This window comes from Aspergillus niger (assembly GCF_000002855.4).
Source record: "Aspergillus niger supercontig An07".
NCBI lineage: Eukaryota > Fungi > Ascomycota > Eurotiomycetes > Eurotiales > Aspergillaceae > Aspergillus > Aspergillus niger.
In genome coordinates this window covers 2,182,714-2,202,581 of record NT_166523.1, presented here as the reverse complement: position 1 = coordinate 2,202,581, position 19,868 = coordinate 2,182,714, and the positions used below count along the sequence as shown (strand labels likewise).

Below are 19,868 nucleotides of genomic sequence, written 5' to 3'. Positions count from 1 at the left end.
GATCTGGTGCTAACAATATGCAAATGTTAGGATATTTTATGTCACATACCTTTGTCTTCCACAGTTGTGAATGATACACTGTTCTCTAGTTTCAGGCGAAGAATGGCCTTGTGTATAAGCCCCACCCATTCATGGTGCATACTGTGTCTGCTGTTGACTTCAGCTATCTGCTGCTGAAACGATTCTATTCCGCCCTGCTCAGCATTTCGGAGCCTACTGATACTCAAGACCGTGATATCTGCATACTCTTTGATATCAGCTGGTAGCTCGACATCGACTATGATACCGGACGGTTCAAGATCGCCATAGCGGTTGAGGCCATCATAAATCTTGTACGACAGGTCGCTGGACGATGAGTGTACCGGGCTCGCAGGCTGAGCTTGGGATGGGATGGTCGATTGAGGGTCAGCTTCCTCGGACTGGCTAGGTGCTTCAGGGCCTGCCTTTGCGGTCTTGCGACGCTTGGATGACGAGGGTTTCGATTTGGGATGGCCTCGCTTCTGCTTATTCGATGGAGCCATGGCTTGTAAATGTTCAGTGATGTGATCAGTGTCTAAAGATGAGATGCTAGGAGGAATCAAAAGCACGATCATTGGGGTTGGAGTGCAGAAGGGCCCGCCGTTTGACCCAACTACCCAATAAGGTAGGGTGCGTCTATTCTTAGAAAAGGGAAATCTGTCACTGAATCACCAGCATTGTGCACAATCTCTCAGTCAACCCTCCTTGGTAGATTGGCTTATGGTGCAAGGGCGGGGCTATTTATGTGAATTGTATCTCAACCTGCTAGAGTATATCACAGCTAATCGTATACATAGAGAACAGAGTTTAGCTTCTGAAAGTTCTACTGATCTCGAAACAATGACTTCCATACCCCTTCAAACCAGCTCCTATCCTTTTCCCATGCCTTGGTGACGATATCTCTACCCAGACGAACAGCATCTTCAACCTGCTGTGAGGTACCCCAATTAGGAATTAAGGGTGCCCAGGCAATGAAATGGACGCCAACATGGATCAATACCCGAAAGGCCATCTCATCACCCAGGCCCTGATATTCTTTCATAAAGCCTTGGATTATCCATGTCGCGGCATCGATGTCCTTGAAATGCTTCAATAGGTATAGCTCAGCAAACATCTGTCCTAGATCGAGGGCACGAGCACCGCAGTGGCAGAGTTCCCAGTCGATGATGAATACGGGAAGGTGATATGGTTGCTCTAGGGCCGCCTTGGGGATGAGGACACTATATTGCATCAGTTTGCTTCTCCTTTTGATGTATCAAGGCAAAGAACCACGTACTTTCCCGACCAAAAGTCTCCATGGATTATCCCAAAACCATTTCCGTCCTTTCGACTCAACTCTGCAGCCGCCATTTCCCGAACCTTGCTAAACACATCCCGAGAGTCTCCCAGTACAGTCGGGTATTTATCAATTGTGTTCACGAGGGCATCATAGTTGACCATAAACTTCAAGTCTCTCATATACTGGTTCTTGTCCATCTCTGCCGCCACCCCTGATTGGGCCTCATTATCAGCCCAGTGATGGAATGATCGTAGCCAGTTCCCTAGTGCACGGCCTATAGAAGATGCCCATCCTTGAGTCACGTTGTTGGAAGCAGCTGTGGAAATTAAGAAGGACTTAAGGTCCAGAGAATCGGGGAGGTCTTCTAGAACAGCAGTGTAGGTTTCGCGATTGAATGAGAAGAGACGAGGTGTTTTGACTAACACTTCTTGAGGGTTCGTCTCGCAATGCTTGCTTCTGTCCAGTATGCTAGGAAACCCGTCGAGAGCCTTCAAGATGGATTCTTCGAAAAGCTATATGGCATATGTCAATACGATGTTTGTACTTGCGTATGTCCCGACTTTGCACAAGGGAATACCGACACAGCGTTCAGCGGGAAGTTTAAATTCCCGATTCAGGGCAATAAACGCCTCTGTGTGCTTCACAATGACGGAATTTGTTCCATCTGGGAGCGGCTGGTCGAGCTGAGCCCGATAGACAAAGTTGGCGGTTCCCCCGCTTAGTGGGGTCAGAGAGGATGAGGTATACTGAGTCCCGGCGAGTTCTTTGGTTATGGTGGTGAGGTCTTTAACGGACATTTTGCTCTTCTTTGGGATTCCTTAAGCTCGAAGCTGCCTGCAATTCAGTGTAATTGGGGATTCTTGAGCTGTTCAAGTAGCTACTGGCTACTTGGTTAAAGCGGTTGTATGCTGAGTCATGGTGTCGGGGTCTCTTTTGGGAAACGAGGTCTCACATTTTGTGGAATTCCCCACCATCTATAACCACGACCAATCTTCCTCATCAGGGAATTAACCCCTTGTAGTGGGGTGAGTGATCTCTAAACTAGTCACTTCCAAGAAGTCACAATTTCGATTGATCAAAATGTGGGATGAGCTATTGCAACTACCTCTCGTTCAAGAAGTGCAGTGGATCAACGATGACAGCCCAGGTATATGGCATCGGAAATCTATCGATGGAATCAGATCTCTACACATATGCTGTATCTAAACTTTTGGTCAAACAGCATACACAACAGCTCGATGAAAATCAGGTTGACATCTCAATGGAGCATTGCCCGACACGAAAGCTTACCATAGTTCACCTCTACCATGGGCGCTGCTAGCCTGCTAGCCTGCTAGCATTGTGGGTTACACTCCAAGACCGAAACTACCATCAACTGGTGATCGACAAGCCATAGCCATTTATTGGGCAGTAGGCAAAACAAAACAGTCATCGTTCGAATGCTATTACAAGCTCTAGCCCCGAAGAAACCGGTTTATACCCACAAACAAAAATCTACCCATAGATGTCAAAGTTTGAGATGTCACCGATTGCTCATGAGCTTTAACTTAGTTTTCCTCGTCGACCAATTAGTTCTCTGGTCCATTATACGCCACGGCGATATTTATATGTTCGTAAGGAACCAGTTCCTTCATGACAGTCAGCGTGACCTATCAACAGATCAAAATGACCGACAAAGCCCAAACCCCTTCGTTCCAGCCTTATACCCTCACGCCTCTAGACCACTTGCTCCCTCCATATCATGTATTCGCTTATATGTCCTTTCGACCTGAACAGCCGTCTGAGGCGGTTGTCGCGATAGAATTGGGTTTGTCGGGCTTGATATCCCAATGGCCCTTCTTGGCAGGCAATGTTGCTCGAGTGCAGAAGGAGGATAGAAGAAACATCTCAGAGTTGCAGCCACCGACAGCATCGGACCTCCACCAATGCCCCATGTTAAATATCAAACATCATCAACACACCATTTCAGATGCTTTGGCCTCACCAGTCATCAATTATGAAATGCTACACATTCCGACAACAGTCTCGAATTCCCAACCAATACCTGCTGTGCGATTTCAGGCCAATGTCATGCGAGACGGACTCATCTTATGCCTCGCGTGGCATCACCAGGTAATGGATTCAGTAGGCGTCACCGTAATTTTGCACGCTCTGTCTCGATTTTGCTCTGGACCGGGTCGAAAGAGCGCCGCTCCCAGGCGTCTTCCGATGAACCTCGAAAAAGAAGAGCAGACAAGGCGGAGGATAAACAAAACTACCACCAACAGCAACCATGACCTCGAGGATGCATATCACAAGATTCGCTACGATTATGGGCTGCATGAATACCAGTCCAAGTCAGTCATCTGTCGCCGTTATACTATGCATACAGACAGAGTCAATTGTCTTAAAAATTCGTGCAACAATCTTGCCCACGAGTTTGGCAAGGGCCATTCAATGTCACAGGAAAATTCACCAATTGATAGCCAGTACAAAATTGACAACATCTCAAGTGACGATGTGGTGACTGCTCTAGTATGGCTTTGTGTATCCCGTGCTCGTCGTCGGGTTGCTTCCAAGCTTTCGTCAGACTTGCCGCGTGTATCCTCTTTATCCAGGTGTATGGAGGTCCGCTCAATAATTCAGCCTCCCCTCCCAAGGAGCTACCTAGGAAATAGCCTCGTGCTAGCAAAAACCCAGTGCGACTGGAAAGATATCCCTACTCCACAGGAAGCCACCCTCGTAACACGAAAGCGAATGGACGAAGAAACAATAAATGCACTGCTCAAGCTAGCCTTGATGTCTCGAGCCAAATGCAATTCTGTTCATGACGAGCAGATTCGCGGTCTCATAGGCCGTGTGGAAGAGTGTGATGGCGACTCGACAGTTTGTGGTGCCCCTGCTGGGGTCACGATGTCCAGCCTTCGAAAAGCCAACATCTTTGCCTCCGACTGGGGCACGAAACTGGGGCCCCTGCTGGACTTTGATACCATGGACTGTCGGATTGATGGGATGATTCTGATTCTACCTGACAAGAATCCTTCAAAGAGAGGTGAAAGCGCTTGGGAAGTCCGCGTGAATCTGTCTGTAGAAGTCATGGAAGAGTTCGGGAAAGATGAGCTGCTGCTTTGGGTCACAGAAGCAGAAAAGCCAGGAGCCAGGCTATAGCTCTACAGGCATTAGGTATCCATACTAGGGATTCATTTGCACATGTATACTACTTCGGTTTACGGCATACTCAATGAAGTAACCGTTGCATCTTTCGGTTTCAGGATTGATATGTATCGATGTGTGCTGGGTCTATGATCAAGCTTGTTGCTGAACTTGAGGAATATAGGTGTGAATACGTGACTATAATATTAAGAAAAGATGCCCTTTCAAGTGGCCGTTTCAGGATAATTTGAATGTCAGTCAGTAATCATGTAACATAACGGCTACCACGGTAGCTGTTGTTAGCATCAGGGACAGGAACATCCCACGACCCTCTCTCCGCACATCTCCGGGCGCCTGTAAGTTACTTGCTAGGGAAGGTGCTGTTATTGATCATTAGAGGGAGAAGAAGTAATAAATGAGTATGGATTGGCAACAATATTCGCTGTCTATCGAGAATTGTTAAAAGAATCCTGCCTGACAGTAGCTCTAGTTTACATCTAAGAGGAAGTCTGGACAGTAAAAGTGCCATTCAGCTTCAGATCCCGAGAGCTTGCACCCACGTAGACCTTGTAGTCACCCGAAGCAACGAGCCACTGCTGGGCCGGGACATCCCAGTAGGAGATGTCACGGCGGCGCAGCTGGAAGGTAACCTGGCTTTGCTTGCCGGAAGCGATCTCGACGCGTTCAAAGCCACGGAGCTGGCGAACGGGTTGCTGCGCAGCAGTGGGGAACCCGAGGTAGAGCTGGGGGACTTCGGCGCCGTCGAGCGAGCCGGTGTTGGCGACCTTCACGGAGACGTTTCCCACAATATCCCAGAGGTCGCTGTTACCTCCGACAGCTTTCTCACCAGTGGGGTACTTGGAAAGGGTGGAAGGCTTCTCGATGTTCAGGTCGGAGTAGGAGAAGGTAGTGTAGGAGAGACCGTGACCGAAGGGGTATCTAGGGGTGACGTTGTGGGCGTCGAAGTAACGGTAGTCGAGATAGACACCTATGGAGGGTATATGAGTAAGTACTACTTGCAAGGATATCAGTGGAAGAGATATATGTCAAAGTTGTTTTACCTTCGGTGAAGTTACACTGCGCCGTGTAGCAGATTTTGACGTTGTAGTCACTTTCGTTTTTGGCGATGGTGTGAATGAGGCGGCCAGAAGGGTTCACGTCTCCATAGAGAATGTCGACAATGGAGTTACCAGACTCCTGGCCTAAGAGGGATCCATAGAGAACAGCAGTAACGTTGTCATGTTCAATCCACTGGTCCATCAGGCGCGGGCCGACAGTGTTGATGATGACGATTGTGTTGTTGCAGTTATCGGCGACGGTGTTGACCATGGTATCTTGGTCATCATTGTACAGCTCAGTGCGATCAGCGCCTTCTCCGGACAGAGCATTCAAAAAGACGAGACAAGCATCAGAGTTGGTGGCATAATCGGCAAACGAGGGGTCCACGGCGGTGCTGTCAGTTCCCTCCGTGATCAAGCCGGAAGTGCTAGAAGAGGAATAGGTATCATTGAGCACCCACCGCATCATGGTGCCATCCTCAATGATCCTGTTAGTCAGTGCGACATAAGGCGGCACTAGGTAAGGCAAAGATGCCTGAGCAGAACCGGTGCCGGTGGCCAAGTGGCCCTGGTACGTCGGTCCCGAACCCTCGATGTCCATGGCCGTGTTAGGTCCCCCTAGCACAGGACCAGCATGGGCACCGAAAACACTCATGACACGAGGCTTCCTGAGAGGCAGGGCGTTCTTGTTCTTCAGCAGAGCCATTGACTTGGCTCCATTTTCCCGGATCAGCTTGGAGTGGTTGCCTCTCACATCCACGTACGCATCTTCACTTTGTTCCTCGGGTTGGAGCCCATTGTCCAGGTTAACATAGTAATAACCCATCAGATTGCGGACAGCCATATCGTCCAAACGAGCCTCACTTAGAGAGCCATTGGACAACAGGGTCTCCATGGTGGAAGTACTCCAAATACTACTGGAACCGTAATCCTCGCCATTAACAGCAGACTCTAGAGCACTGCTCTGGCCATTAGTGTCTGGCCATACCAATCCCGGGAAGCCAAGCTCGGTCTTCAAATGCTTCATCAACAAATCGGAGTTCTGACAGCTTAGCGTGCCATTGACCTTGGTCATGGCACACATCACAGCACCCAGGCCATGTTTGACTGCGTCATAGAAAGGCCAAAGATACGTCTCATGCAGGGTTTTGTCATCGGCGTTGGAAGAGTATGGTGCCGAGCCGCTGTCTGACTCGGAGCTGAGACTGGCAGCACGACGGCTCATTGATCCTGAAGGCTGGGCGCCCAGGGACGAAGTATTCGACGAACCGGGCCCCATTCCTCCGGAGGGCATACCGCCGCCGCCACCGGAACCTCCTCCTCCTCCTCCGCCGCCGCCGGTCCGATTGGTTTCTTGTTCATATAGAAGAAAGTGCTGTGGAGTAGTGCAGCTTATGTCAGTCAAAGAACAGTGGCATTGTAGGGGGACAGCATCCCCTACTTACCTTAGCACCTGGGATAACGCCAGCATCAATATAGCCCTTCGCTGTCAATCCACTAGCTAAGCCGTTAAGATAAGGGTCGGGGCCAAAGCCCTCGACGATACGGCCACCCCAAGGTGTACGCCCCAATGGCTGGGACGTAGGGCCAGCAACGACCTGGATACCCTTGTTGTAGAATTCAGAGCCGACTGCTTTAGCCTGTGCATAGATGGCATCGCGGTCCCAAGTCATAGCAAGCGCTGAAGACAAACTGAAGGCGGATACATAAAAGAAGTTCTGGAGACCCATGTCACCATCAAGAAAAGTAAGGCCACTAAAACTGCCATTGGTGGAGTTGACACTGCTACCAGTGATCAAAGCCAGCTTCTGATCAGTGGTCAGGCCTGCTACAAAGGAAGAGGCCTTCTGGTAAGCCGATTCCCAGTCTCCCAGAACCACTATGCGACATTAGCGGTCCGACCCAGCCATAGTGTATAGGAGAGTGTTTAGGGCTCACCACCGTCCGACTTCAACAGCCCCGGGCTGGAGTTCGAAGACGCGCCAGTGAGACCCAGAAGGGCCGCAGCCACGATGAATGAGAGGACTTTCATATTTAAAAAGAAACCATAAGGAGTGGAAGAGGATAGACTAAGGAATGACACAAAGAAAAAGACAACGTAGAAGCAAGCAAGAAGCGAGTGAGGTCAAACTTGGGAGAAAAGTAATCCAGATTTCTAGCGGAGGGGGGCATTTATTGTACCATGTATCCTGGTTATGTGACCTGCTTGACCCCTTGTGAGGCATGATGTTCGGCACGAGGCGCATCATCCTTGAATAACTGGTTAGTGGACTTGATAGATCCACGTATCTTACGTATGGCTACTCTCTTAACTAGTCATTGCTAGCCAGCGTGCCCGTTCCGAGTATACAGCTTCCGGGATGCCAAGTCGGAAAGTCCGAAGTCTTTGGTGTTCGTGGCTCGTGAAACCGCCGGCGTCCCGTAGAACGCGATAACTTCGGCCCTTTCGGGGGTGATTGGCAACAGTCTAACCCCAGGCAACGCGTCATCTTGCCCTCTGCTGGGTTTGCCGATCTGCGTGGAGAGCGATTGCGCGCCAGATTGGTCCCGACAAGTGGCTCGAAAGACATCACCTCAGGAAAACAAAAGTCACCATATCTTGCATCTATGCCACTGCTCTTGATTGTTGAGACACAAGCTTCTCGTTACTCGGCAAAGCGGTATCAGGTTCGGGATCTTCTACCTGTTAGTAGGACACCATGATAAGACCCCGGGGAAGCCAACGGGGACCGGCGGAGGGCGAGTTTCTTGCGCACTCAAGAACCCTTAGGGGTCAAGTCAGTCCTGACGAAGCCTTGAAATGAAAGGTCATTTTCTCAAGCTATGATTTCTTGGCAGGATAGATGCTTAGCCATCGTCCTAGATGTAACGGAGATGCTAAGCCTTCAACGAAATGCACTAGGGCTGAGGTGGTGGGTCTCATGATGAAAGAAGTGGAAATGGCCGGTATTTTCTCTCAAAATGCCGGCAAACCAAACCCGGAACTACACAAGATTAACACGGGCCATCAGCATCATATGTTGGAATAACGGCAAAGCTACCCTGCTTATTTGATAGAGGAATATTTCTTCCAATAGCTTAAGCCTGGATTCAACGAGGGGCTTCTAAGCTCAAACGAGGCCTGACTATTATGGTTTCGAGCAAGCGGAGTCCTTCGTCCGGTCAGTCCCGGTGGGTTTGAACAAGCCTCGGAACGCGGACTCATCACTTTATTTTCGAATGCTTTGCCCAGAGACTTGGTTATTTAGTCGCTTTAGAATGGTGGATACTCGGTTAGGTCAATTGGACGGACATAGCGTCTCATTATTCCTTTTCGCTCAGACAATTTGGTTAAGTGAGGTGGGTTGAGGTGGGAAGATGAGGCGACCGAAGATAAACAAGAAACAGATAATGTGTCTCCTTGGTGAATTGATCAGAATGCAAACTCAAGGAGCTGCTCTCGGAGTCAAACTTGAGACGAGCAGATGTGATCATTCAATGGATACTTTGGCGAACTGGAGCGGCAATAGAAAAAGAGTCTTTTCTCGCTCACTCTCCGTTTTTCTTTTTCTAAAATAAAAGAATCAGCTACGTTTCTGCATGAGTTTCATAGGGACTTTACGAACTGCTGAATATTTGTATGGCGATTGCGATCTATATCAAAGCTTCCAGTAGATCACTATGGATAACCAAAGCTGCTAGGGTACTGTGTGCTCACCCCACTGGACCCAAAACTCTCCACACGGCAATGCGTGGCTGGATGACGTGGACAGGAAACAGCTTGCTGCACAGTTTATTGTAGTCTCATTTCCAACCAGGGTCCGGAGACATGCTTATAATGCTCGATGAGCCGGTATGTATCGTAGATATGGCGCCCTGGACAATTGCTGGCAAGGAGAAACCACGGACACATTGAAGGTTGACACTTTCATCCCAAATTGAAATGATAATAGTTAATCATTGAGCAAGTCCATTCTGGCATTCTATGGTGACTGTATTTTGTAATATTCTGAACCAACGGTTGTTGTCCATTGAAGTAAAAATGTGCACGAATACTAGCCTTGGAAATACTATGATTTAGTACTGCGGCACCAATGGAACGTACACGATTATGAAGGCCTATACATAGTCTGTGCGGATGCAGCTCTCCGATTTTTCAATGGTACTACTAACTGGATTAACACCAATGATGTTAGTTCTCTACTACTAGCCACGCAGGAAATTAAACTTGACTTGGGCTGCCTGGCTGTCAGTGCACTTATATATACTATGGAGTGATCAAGGACTAGTAGTATTAGACCTGCAGTTCATGGTTCACAGCATTCGCTCAACTGTTTCATCACATGGTACTTCGAAACCCTGGCAAACCACCCAACAAGCTTGCAGCATAACAAATTAAGGCATACTGAATGATAGTCTCATGCAGTTACTGTGACAATGGTGTATCCGTCATAGTTCCTGACCAGCCGATCTACTCAAAAGTCACGTGATGAAAGAGCCAGCAGCAGGAGGAAGACCACCCAGTCAATCAGGCAATCCACTTCCACTGGAACAAGGGGAGGGGGAAAAAGTAGGGGTCCTCTGACTTCTGTTCATGCATTTTCAACATCGTCTGGAAAGTCTCCAGACTGATCAGCGATTTGGAACCAATGCTTCAATCCGAATGCTTGAACCCCGTTGGGTCCACAATCCGACCCAGAGCCTCTCCCTGTTGACCATCGATGATTAACAGACCTGACAATGTTCAGGTTGCTTCTAGACTTGAGAACAAATGAGCGCCATCAGAGAAAGTGAGCTTGTCATCAAGGTCAGCCGGAACACCATTGAAATGCGCATCGGATCCAGCCGCATAATGGTCGGGGATTTGCTTGATGATGGGTTGACCACACACCCCCCCCCACCTCTCTGACCTCTGCCACACCCCCCCCCGCTCGTCCACCAAAACTTTAGACCCGCGTTTGTCTGAACTCCTTTCTCAACACCATCGTCCAGATTTCAATCCTGTAAATCATAAGTGATAGGGTCAAGTCAGAGAGCGGTAGATTGTTTCCATCACGCGTCTCACTTGGGTTTGCCTGACGGCTTCGAAGCTGGGACCGAGGTGTTCCATTTCGAGCTGCAGGCTAAGGTCTCTGGCCCCTGGATCTTGTTCAGTTGATCCGCGCAACAGGAATCATCCAAAGAGACACTATTCGAATTATCCTTCCCAGCCTTCCTCGTTCCTCAAAACCTTCCTCTCGACCGCGCCGAATTGCGGGGACGACGTCATGAACGACACCACGACCACCCCTTCTCCCACTCCGGGTCCCGCCACGAAAGCATCTCCGACTTCGAAATCTCCCTCAGCCGTAGCCGGAACGAAGCGCAAGCGCGCATCAGCGGCGAAATACTACGCCGTGAAGGCTGGCTATCAGCCCGGTGTTTACTATGATTGGCATGATTGTCTGACCCAGGTCACCGGGTACAAGGGAGCTGTCTGTAAGGTGACCCGCGGATAGGCCGCATCCTGTCTTCTGAAGCTGACCTATTCTTTCAGTCCAGGCCTTCCCTTCTTACGAAGAAGCAAATGCCTTCCTTACCGGGACTCGTGTCCCCGCTGCGCGCGGCGGGACCCCCTTGGATTCCGAACCCACGAGATTCTACGGTGTCCAGCGTGGTCGAATACCTGGTGTTTATACGGACTGGGCAAAGGCGCAGGAGCAGATCAAAGGATTTCCCAAACCGCGTTACAAGAAATTTTCGACAAGGGAGGAAGCAGAGGAGTTTGCAAGGGAAGGTCAAGGGTCTGGCACTACGTTCGGAAAGACCCCGGAATCGCAGAAGCTCGCCGGTGCACCGGGACTGATGAACGGGGTCCCTGCGGATGCGCAGGGTATACCTTTTGAGGCGGGGAATGGCCCTCTGCCGACCGGAGCGGAGGATGGGTTTGACCCCAACGTATTGTTGGATCCCAAAACAGGGAAAGTGGTCTATAAATCACAGGACCAGAAGACCGCGACCAAGATGAAATCCACTGGTCCACCGGGGATGCTGCGCATCTACACGGACGGTAGTTCTTTGAAAAATGGCAAAGCGCTTGCCTCAGCGGGTGTCGGGGTTTACTTTGGACCTGGCGACTCACGGTTTGTCCCACCCCCCCCCTGACACTCACCTTAGCGTTGTCGTGTGTTCTTTATTCCCTGGGAGGGTTTGCCTTTGGCCTATACTGACGCCTGTTCTCCCAGCAGAAATGTTTCAGAGCCCCTCAAAGGTAGTCGCCAGACCAATCAGCGTGCCGAGCTGACGGCCATCCTCCGGGCGCTTGACATAGCTCCACGACACCGGGACGTGACCATATTTACAGATAGCCAATACGCGATCAACTGTGTGACGGTGTGGTTTACAAAGTGGCGGCGCAACAACTGGATGACCGCTGGCAACAAGCCGGTGGACAACAAGGACTTGGTTGAATCCATTTTGTCGAAGATCGAAGAACGCAATGAGCTGAAGGTGAAGACCTTGTTCGAATGGGTCAAGGGACATAGCTCCCACCCTGGGAATGAGGCCGCCGATCGTCTGGCGGTGAGTGGTGCTCGACGAGGAGTTTCGGAGAAGGCTGCAGCATTGGAAGCAGTCAGAGACATTCCGGACGAGGCTTTTGAGGATGATGACGACGACTTCTGAGCTACCAATCTCGAGGCACCCTCGTAGATGCTCTCTGATACAGATCAATGATGGCGATGGGTTTTCTGTATCAAGGTACTGGGTAGAAATGTTGCGTTGCGATCCGTGACTTCTTTCCTGTTGGTCTTATTGAGAAATGACGTGTCCCACCCCGGGGCGGGAGAGAGATTCAACCTAGAACTGCAGCATGAATTGATGCCTTACTTGGCATTAGCTGGGCCAGCTGTAGATGATATGACCTGTATGACGGACAGCAGGGCTGCCTGCTTTTAAAAGAAAGAGTCACTTGTAGTGTAGAAATGCGTACCACGAGGTGGTGCCTTTCCCGAAAGCGGCACGGGCCACACCAGCGTTTAAACCCAACTGGAACTGACTTGATCCCCGGAACTTTTTCTCCTCCCCCCGATTTGCCCGCGTCTTTTACTCCTCTTCTTCTTCCTCTTCCCTTCCACTCCCACGTACCGCTGCATACTGACATCGCTTCTGGCGCATACTCGCTCATATCGAGTCTGATCGTCGCCCGAGGTCATTCGTCGCGTCTGTGCTTGCCTGCCTGCATCTGCTCGCCTCGTGTTTGGTCTCTCGTATTGCCCTTTTTACTTCCTCCCACCCCCGCGAAGTTTATCGGGCTGGAAACTCGTGCTGTCGGTGACGACGTTCGCCTGTTTTAAGATCCAGCTGCTGGAGGAATTCCCCATTCTTCCGATGCCAGGAGAGCTTGCCATCAAAGACATCTATACTATTATGATTGAATAACACGTGCTTGTGATCTTAGTTTGATTGTGTCAAGTTCTGGAGATTATTCTAATTCTCCCCCACATTTTACCTTCTTTTACCCCGCGCTCTCCAGCTGAACAGGGAGTTGTAAACCTTCAGGATTCCGGCATCCTTGCTTGGGATCAAAGCAATAATCAACAATAGACGTTGTGCACCGCACACCCTGGGGGAGCGCAACGACAAGATGCCTACCCTATCGTTGATCAACTTCAACATCGTCTGTGCGACGCTGGGAGGATTTATATCCGTCTTCGGATTGGTGTCCTACCTGTTCAAGGAGAGATTCTATCTTTCTGAAGCATGTCCGTCCTGCCTTTTTCAACCTTCCACCCGCTACTCCCGAACTCTCCTCGGCAATGCGTGTTGTCATTGATTGGACGGTGGATGACTGACGTTGTACAGTGATTTCATTGCTAGCTGGAGTGATCTTCTCCCCCCATGCAGCCAACTTTATAAGACCCCAGGAGTATGCACTTGGTTCCGAGCAGAATCTAGAAGAGATCACCCTGTACTTCACCCGTCTCGTCCTTGGGGTCCAGCTGGTCCTTGCCGGGGTGCAGCTCCCCAAACGGTACTTGCAGATAGAATGGAAGAGCCTGTCGCTCCTTTTGGGACCTGGGATGGCTGCCATGTGGATGTGTAGCAGTCTGGTCATTTGGGCCATGGTGCCGAACTTTCCCTTTCTCCATGCTCTCGTCGTGGGTGCGTGCATCACTCCCACCGACCCCGTGCTTTCCAATTCCATCGTAAAGGGCAAATTTGCAGACAAGAATGTGCCTCGTCCTTTGCAGCGCATTATCGTGGCCGAGTCAGGTGCCAACGATGGTCTTGGCTATCCTTTCCTCTATTTTGGATTGTATCTTCTCAAGTACATTGGCAAGGGCGGCGAGGGGTACAGTGGAGGCGCTGGGAAAGCCATAGGCTTGTGGTTCTATGAGACTTGGGTCTATACTGTGATCCTGAGTGTCGTGTATGGGATCGTAGTCGGGTGGCTCTCCCGTAAGTTGCTTCACTGGGCAGAGGAGAAGCATTACGTGGATCGGGAAAGCTTTCTTGTATTTGCTATCGCTCTTTCAGTAAGTTGAATCTTGGTTAGGTCATCACACGTTACTAACACCGAATGCAGCTGTTTATTATTGGTACATGTGGCTTGATAGGGACAGATGATCTCCTGGCCTGCTTTGTTGCCGGCAATGTGTTTACGCAGGAGTAAGACGTCATGTCCACTTGCTTTGGTTCAATTGCTGACGAAGGTAGTGACTGGTTTCGCCTAGAAACAATGGATGATTCTTTGCAGCCAACCATCGATATGTTGCTAAACTTGGCGGTCTTCATGTGGTTCGGTGCTGTCTGCCCGTGGTCGTCGTTCCTGAACAACAGCGTGATCCCCATCTATCGCTTGATATTCTTAGGAATCCTAATCCTGCTAGTCCGACGCATGCCTATTATTTTTGCCATGCACAAGCTCATCCACCAAATTGAGCACTTCTATCAGGCAGCATTTGTTGGATTCTTTGGACCTATCGGAGTCGGGGCTGTCTTCTACCTGTCGGTCAGTCGGGAATTCCTGAACCAGATCACCGTCGAAGGTCAAGTCCGTGAAGATGCCGCGAAGGTTTCCGAGGCTGTCAATGTCGTGGTTTGGTTCCTGGTCATTTGCAGCATAGTAAGTCCACACACTATCCGGCCAATATCTAGATCTTATAGACCTTGAAACATTTTTTCTGACTTTCTCGGCAGATCGTCCATGGACTCTGCATCCCACTAGCAAAAGCCGGCTACCATCTCCCACGGACAATCTCCCAAGCACTCAGCACCAGCACCATTGCTGAACCCGACCCCGTGCCGATCGCCAATGTGCAGCACACGCACAGCACTGCGACACGCAGCGCAGGGCCCACGAACAACCGAAACCGGAAGCGCGGTCATGCAGGACGGGAACCGCCCGACCCAGCTGTCTTCCAGATCGGTCGGTCTGTTATTCGGACCACCTCTTCGCAGGAGCAAGTCCAGGTTGGAGCAGCAACAGCGGATGAACCTGCTCGACCCGTCAACCTGGTTGTGCGAGAGAACGAGCAGGATAGTGCACAGGAGAGTAGCAACAGTCCGACCCCTCCATTCGAACAACATGTCTAGTCTGCTTGCAATCTACCAAGTCAGGATTCGGAGACACATTTTCGCTGTTGTAAACTGGAGCTGCATGGAGACCTTCTGCGATTGGTCTCCATATACAAGATGATGCTCGTGTTGTATATATGGTGATGGTGAAGCTGAACGGTTGCACATATATACAATATACGTTAGAGTTGAGGGGAATGTATGCGGCTGAGGATTTGTGGATGGATGGATGGCCGATGGTATAGAGATGGATGTGTAGTGTATAGAGGGGATGATGATGATACAAGAGAAAGGATACTGTACAAAGGGGACGTTCTGCCTACCTACTAGTAAGCATCTAGTGTCAGTGGATGTTCTCGGCATCCCTAGATCTCATTTCACTGCATAGACTACTATTAGGACTATTAGCAGAATATACATTTAGATTATGGTGTGGTTGATAGCTACTACTTTACTAGTAGTTGATGGGAGATGTAATGGAGACCCATGGTTTTATAAATATAATAATATTGCCTAAACATGCTTTTTTATCAAGTCGTGCCTGGAATAGATCAACAAATAAATATTCATCCCACCCTAAACCATGCCTTGATTTTGATGACCACCCTATTTTGCATACCGCCGTATCTCGTCATTAATATGATAGTGAGAGTATAAGGAAAAAAAATGTGTAATTTGTGCTGAAACGAAGGTTTGTGTGTGTGTGATGGTGCAAAAAGGAAACAAGAAGAGAAAAAGACATAGAATAACCAGTCATGATGGGGCGGATCTGCTGCACCACAACTGGCCCAAAATCATCTGGGGAGTCGAAGAAATCGACAATAATTCCCATCATTTGAACTGAACTCAACTCCATCGTAGGGCGTTGCTGTATCATGCTCGTCACTAACCTCCGGACTCCTCATCTCCAACTTCGTTCAAATAAAGCATGCACGCCAGCCGCCGACCAAAAATTCCACAGCCCTTCTTTTTTCTGGATAGACATGTCTATGGGGGGAAAAAGGAAAATCATGCAGTCGTTATAAACCCGTCCACGCCACATCAAGAAAAAACCCATCTGCATCAGCGAGGCAAACCAAGGGGCTATGCGAGGAAACTAGGGGTATATATCAGAGCGACATCTCACCAGATACAGCACCGCGAACACACAAAATCATAAGCGAGATAGATGGATAAGCTACAGGGCAAACGTCATCAGGAACACGGAAGGGAACGGGGAAAATAATAACAATTAAAAAGCAAAATACACAGCAATGGTCTGGTGACGCCCACCATCTGTGTAGACTCAAATGCGAGCAATAAGACGGGGTCTTGCGCGGCGGAAATTGTCTGAATACTCGGAAAGAAGGGCCCAACAACTCCCCGAATATCCATTACTCTTCCGCAGCAGCGACCCTTGATGGCCGATGAAAACACGGGCCTCTAATGAACCGCCAGGTCGATGTCATGTTGTATGCGCAGTCGACGGACAAAAATTGAGTTAGTGTAAATAGTTGATACGTGGGTGGGTAGGCGCCAGAACACATTTGGCGTACTACCAGGCAGCGTTGGGATCCTGTGATTTCTCCCCAGATAAAGGAGACGGGAGAATGCGCTTATTCGTTTTCTCTCTCTCTTCTCGATAGTTCGCCAATCGCTCCTGGAGATGATTCTCTCCGGAACAAGCCAAATCAAACGATGCGTTGGTAGAATAACAGGTAAGCCACCTTGTTGTCTCGGGATCCGTACCGTCCAAGAGGAGTGCGGACACCAGAAGACGGTGCTGAGGCTGCACCAGAGGTGGATTTCTTGCTTGAATGGCCGCTGGCGCCGTTGACCTGGCTCCAGCCTCTCTCATTATCGGACTGCTCCAAGTCGTCCTGGTCAATATGATCAAAGATGTTAACATTCGGTCCGTCGCGCTTGTGTTGTTCGAGCGCCGCCGCAAGAACCTTGGGGTCTTCCTCGCCCCCGGCCTGTGCAACATCCTCACTCCGAACCCGACGAATAAGAGTGTCGTCCAAGCGGATCCATTCGCGTCCATCTTGACGACGGACATCAACGGTGTAGTGGCCGCCACTAGCGTTCTTGCCATGATGGTAGATGACGCCGACGAGGCGATACTTGGGCAGGCCACCTTGTGCCATCATGATATTGCGCTTGTTGGGTGGGAAGACCTCGCGAGGAATCTCCAGGTCGAGCGGGTATCCAACCTTTTTCCAGATCTTTTGGGTGCCTCTGGTCACACTGTCGTATTGGAACCGCTTCAGGTGAAGGATAAGAACTGGCGGCATGGTTTCAATAAAGATCTGTTTGGTAGCTGTGACATTGGGTCCGCGGGAAGAATTGAAGTCCCCTTGAATGCTTTCCGGCTTAGTGAGTCCTTTGAGAGCATCGACAATATTGTTGATCTCAGGAGCTCCAATGTCCAGCTGAAGTGGCTGGTAGGGCTCGAGGGTCACAGAAGTCTTGTTACCAGGCACCCTGAACTCTGACCGGATCTTTCCACCGAAGATCTTCGTAATTGGCGATTCCAAAGCGATATGGCCAGATGAGCGCGTAACAGCCGCCTTCTGCTTGTGACCGACCTCCAACCAGCCATCGCCGGGCTCTTCGTTTGCAACCTCTGCCTCGGGGTTCGGTGCGGCCGAGGCAGTTACAGGGGCATCTTTTGCGGCACGATTGCACTCTTCGTGCATTTCTTCCAGAAGGAAGCCCAAAAACTCTTGAGCATCTTGCTGATGGCCTCTCTGTATTCATTAGAATCATGTACGTATTAGCGCGCATGGTCTCATGGATTAGGGGATGGAACAGACTCACCCGCATGTCCCTAAAGCGTGGCAACTGCCTAATAACCTCGTAGACAAATTCCGGGACAAAGGCTTCGCCGTAATCCTCGAGCTCGTTTGGTTTCAACCTCAACTTCAGCTGTTCCTCAGTGTGTGCGGCATCAATGATGCGGAACTCTCTCATGAACATGATCCTTCAAGCGTATTAGTAAGACTTTCGAGTAAAAACAAGCACAATGAAAAACATCGAGGAACTGAGAATCAAAAAATTCAGGTAACTCACAAAGCGTCGATCATCGGAAAGTCGCTGTTGAAGCTGTGGGACGCCCTCCGTCCAATATGATCCAAGAATTGGTAGAAAGGCACACAGGAAACGAGAATTTGAAGCACCTGAAGTAAAGTCATTAGCTAGTAGCACTTCGTGCTGACAACTTAGAGAAACATACGGAATTCATGTAGCACATGTTGCCGGTATTCACGAGTCCTCTGGGTTGGAGGAAGGCAACTTTATCGCTATACTGCGACACATCGTCTCCTAGTGTCGTCAAGACGTCGGCCAGAGACTCACTCTTGGGCTTGATAACGCCATTTGACACAGCAGGGGATGCGTTGGGAGCACTCGCGCCTTTAGCGAGTGCTTTTGACCGGACCATATCCGCCCACGACTTAGGCACTGCAGGGGCAGGCGAAGCCTGCTTAGCAGTTCCCTCGGTCTTATCCTGGGACAAGTCCTGAGTATCCTCGTTTGCCTTCTCCTGGGCTGTGCCACTGACCGACTTGGGTGTTTCCAACGAGCGACTCGAATCATCCTTGGTTGCTTGACGAGGGGTACTAGGCGCCGGGACGACAGGGACCACGGGGACTACAGGAATAGTCGGTTTGGCTCCCTTGGACTGCGACTGAGGACGCAGAGGGAGGTTCTGCGCAACTGAGGATGGAGTTGTGGGTTGTGTCGAATTCGCAACTGATGGAGCGGCAGACAAAGTTGGTGTTTGGGGTTCCGATGGCGACTGTACCGGCTCCGGTCTTTGGACTTCGGTTTGTCTCTCAGGCTGGTCAGGCCGATGAGGCTCCTTGGTGGGAAGCTCGACGGAAACAGCTGACGTAGGGAGAAGACGGCTTTTCCTACGTCTGCCCGGAATCCGAGCAGGGAAAGGGTGGTCGGGGACGGAGAGCCAAGGTAGCTGTGACCGATGTCAGGAAAAAAAAACCGAGTGCGTGCTAGTCTATACAACTTACCGGTGGGCGGAAAGGCTCCTTGGGCTCCGAAGAAACCTTTGCAGGTGCAGGAGCGGGGGACAATGACACAGCGGAACTCGGCGCCGGGTGCACGGGAACAGTGGCTGGAGATTGTGCCTGAGTCGTAATGGGCAGAGGTGGAAGTCCGACAGGCGGAGACATGGTGCTTTGTAGGGGAGTGGAGGTCCTCGGCTGCATGGGAAGAGACGCGGGAGGAATATGGGCCGGCGCCATTATAGGCTGAGAGGGAGGATAGGCAGACACATACATCGGTCCGTAAGGGTGTTGGTATGGGCGTGGAGGGAGCTGCATGGCAGGATAAGGCGGGTACCAATGAGGGTATTGCTGGGGCGAGTATGCGGCCGGAGGAGGGTGGCCGTTCATATGGGGATGGTACCCCATGTAGGCAGGAGGGGTTCGCATGTTGGGAGGAGCTGTAGTGTAAGGAACATCTTGCTGTCGACGAGGAGTAGGCATGGGTGGCTGCCCATGGGGCATTGCGGGCATATGATGGTTCATCATGTCCAGGCAGTCGGAGAGTCGCCTTGACTATTCAGCCACGCGTTGCCTCAATGGGAGCCATACGAGGTCAAGAAGCGAAAGAAAGCAGACTGGGGGGCGAGCACCCGTCTAAGCAGCCATCCTAACGCCCCAGGCGGGACACTGAAAGCTAAGATAAGGTAATTGTAGGCCGAAGCTTGGCGTCTAATTGTGCTCGAAGGATCAGCCGTGGTGTACGACGTAAGGTAGACGTTGCGCAAAAGATCGGGGAAGGGTTGGTTGGGCGAGATGTGGTACGAACCTTGTGCGAAACGCGGGGTCAAGCTATAAGGATGA

At 50.4% G+C, this 19,868-nt stretch overlaps 7 protein-coding genes across 7 annotated transcripts; 3 read left to right on the top strand and 4 right to left on the bottom strand.

Annotated features, from left to right (window-relative positions):
• Positions 1 to 41: 41 nt before the first annotated feature.
• Positions 42 to 593, bottom strand: An07g09782 (hypothetical protein; the record flags this gene model as incomplete). The annotated part of the gene is made up of 1 exon (XM_059748724.1): positions 42 to 593. The coding sequence occupies one exon, from the start codon at positions 591 to 593 to the stop codon at positions 42 to 44; it is 552 nt and encodes a 183-aa protein (XP_059601105.1).
• A 248-nt stretch (positions 594 to 841) lies between these two features.
• Positions 842 to 2,094, bottom strand: An07g09780 (hypothetical protein; the record flags this gene model as incomplete). Its single annotated transcript, XM_001392015.1, has 3 exons — positions 842 to 1,238; positions 1,295 to 1,809; positions 1,879 to 2,094. 3 exons carry the CDS (start codon positions 2,092 to 2,094, stop codon positions 842 to 844), a joined length of 1,128 nt encoding a protein of 375 aa, XP_001392052.1.
• An 868-nt stretch (positions 2,095 to 2,962) lies between these two features.
• An07g09770 (uncharacterized protein) lies at positions 2,963 to 4,444 on the top strand (the record flags this gene model as incomplete). The annotated part of the gene is made up of 1 exon (XM_001392014.1): positions 2,963 to 4,444. The coding sequence occupies one exon, from the start codon at positions 2,963 to 2,965 to the stop codon at positions 4,442 to 4,444; it is 1,482 nt and encodes a 493-aa protein (XP_001392051.1).
• A 482-nt stretch (positions 4,445 to 4,926) lies between these two features.
• An07g09760 (uncharacterized protein) lies at positions 4,927 to 7,519 on the bottom strand (the record flags this gene model as incomplete). The annotated part of the gene is made up of 6 exons (XM_059748723.1): positions 4,927 to 5,417; positions 5,491 to 5,893; positions 5,945 to 6,675; positions 6,802 to 6,862; positions 6,933 to 7,366; positions 7,426 to 7,519. 6 exons carry the CDS (start codon positions 7,517 to 7,519, stop codon positions 4,927 to 4,929), a joined length of 2,214 nt encoding a protein of 737 aa, XP_059601104.1.
• A 3,214-nt stretch (positions 7,520 to 10,733) lies between these two features.
• On the top strand, positions 10,734 to 12,129 carry An07g09750 (uncharacterized protein; the record flags this gene model as incomplete). Its single annotated transcript, XM_001392012.1, has 3 exons — positions 10,734 to 10,944; positions 11,003 to 11,588; positions 11,694 to 12,129. The coding sequence occupies 3 exons, from the start codon at positions 10,734 to 10,736 to the stop codon at positions 12,127 to 12,129; spliced, it is 1,233 nt and encodes a 410-aa protein (XP_001392049.1).
• Positions 12,130 to 13,090: 961 nt separating this feature from the next.
• An07g09740 (uncharacterized protein) lies at positions 13,091 to 15,042 on the top strand (the record flags this gene model as incomplete). Its single annotated transcript, XM_001392011.3, has 5 exons — positions 13,091 to 13,208; positions 13,309 to 13,982; positions 14,033 to 14,115; positions 14,164 to 14,572; positions 14,647 to 15,042. The coding sequence occupies 5 exons, from the start codon at positions 13,091 to 13,093 to the stop codon at positions 15,040 to 15,042; spliced, it is 1,680 nt and encodes a 559-aa protein (XP_001392048.1).
• Positions 15,043 to 16,694: 1,652 nt separating this feature from the next.
• Positions 16,695 to 19,529, bottom strand: An07g09730 (uncharacterized protein; the record flags this gene model as incomplete). Its single annotated transcript, XM_001392010.3, has 5 exons — positions 16,695 to 17,753; positions 17,824 to 17,986; positions 18,076 to 18,182; positions 18,239 to 18,976; positions 19,032 to 19,529. The coding sequence occupies 5 exons, from the start codon at positions 19,527 to 19,529 to the stop codon at positions 16,695 to 16,697; spliced, it is 2,565 nt and encodes an 854-aa protein (XP_001392047.1).
• Between the last annotated feature and the right edge of the window lie 339 nt (positions 19,530 to 19,868).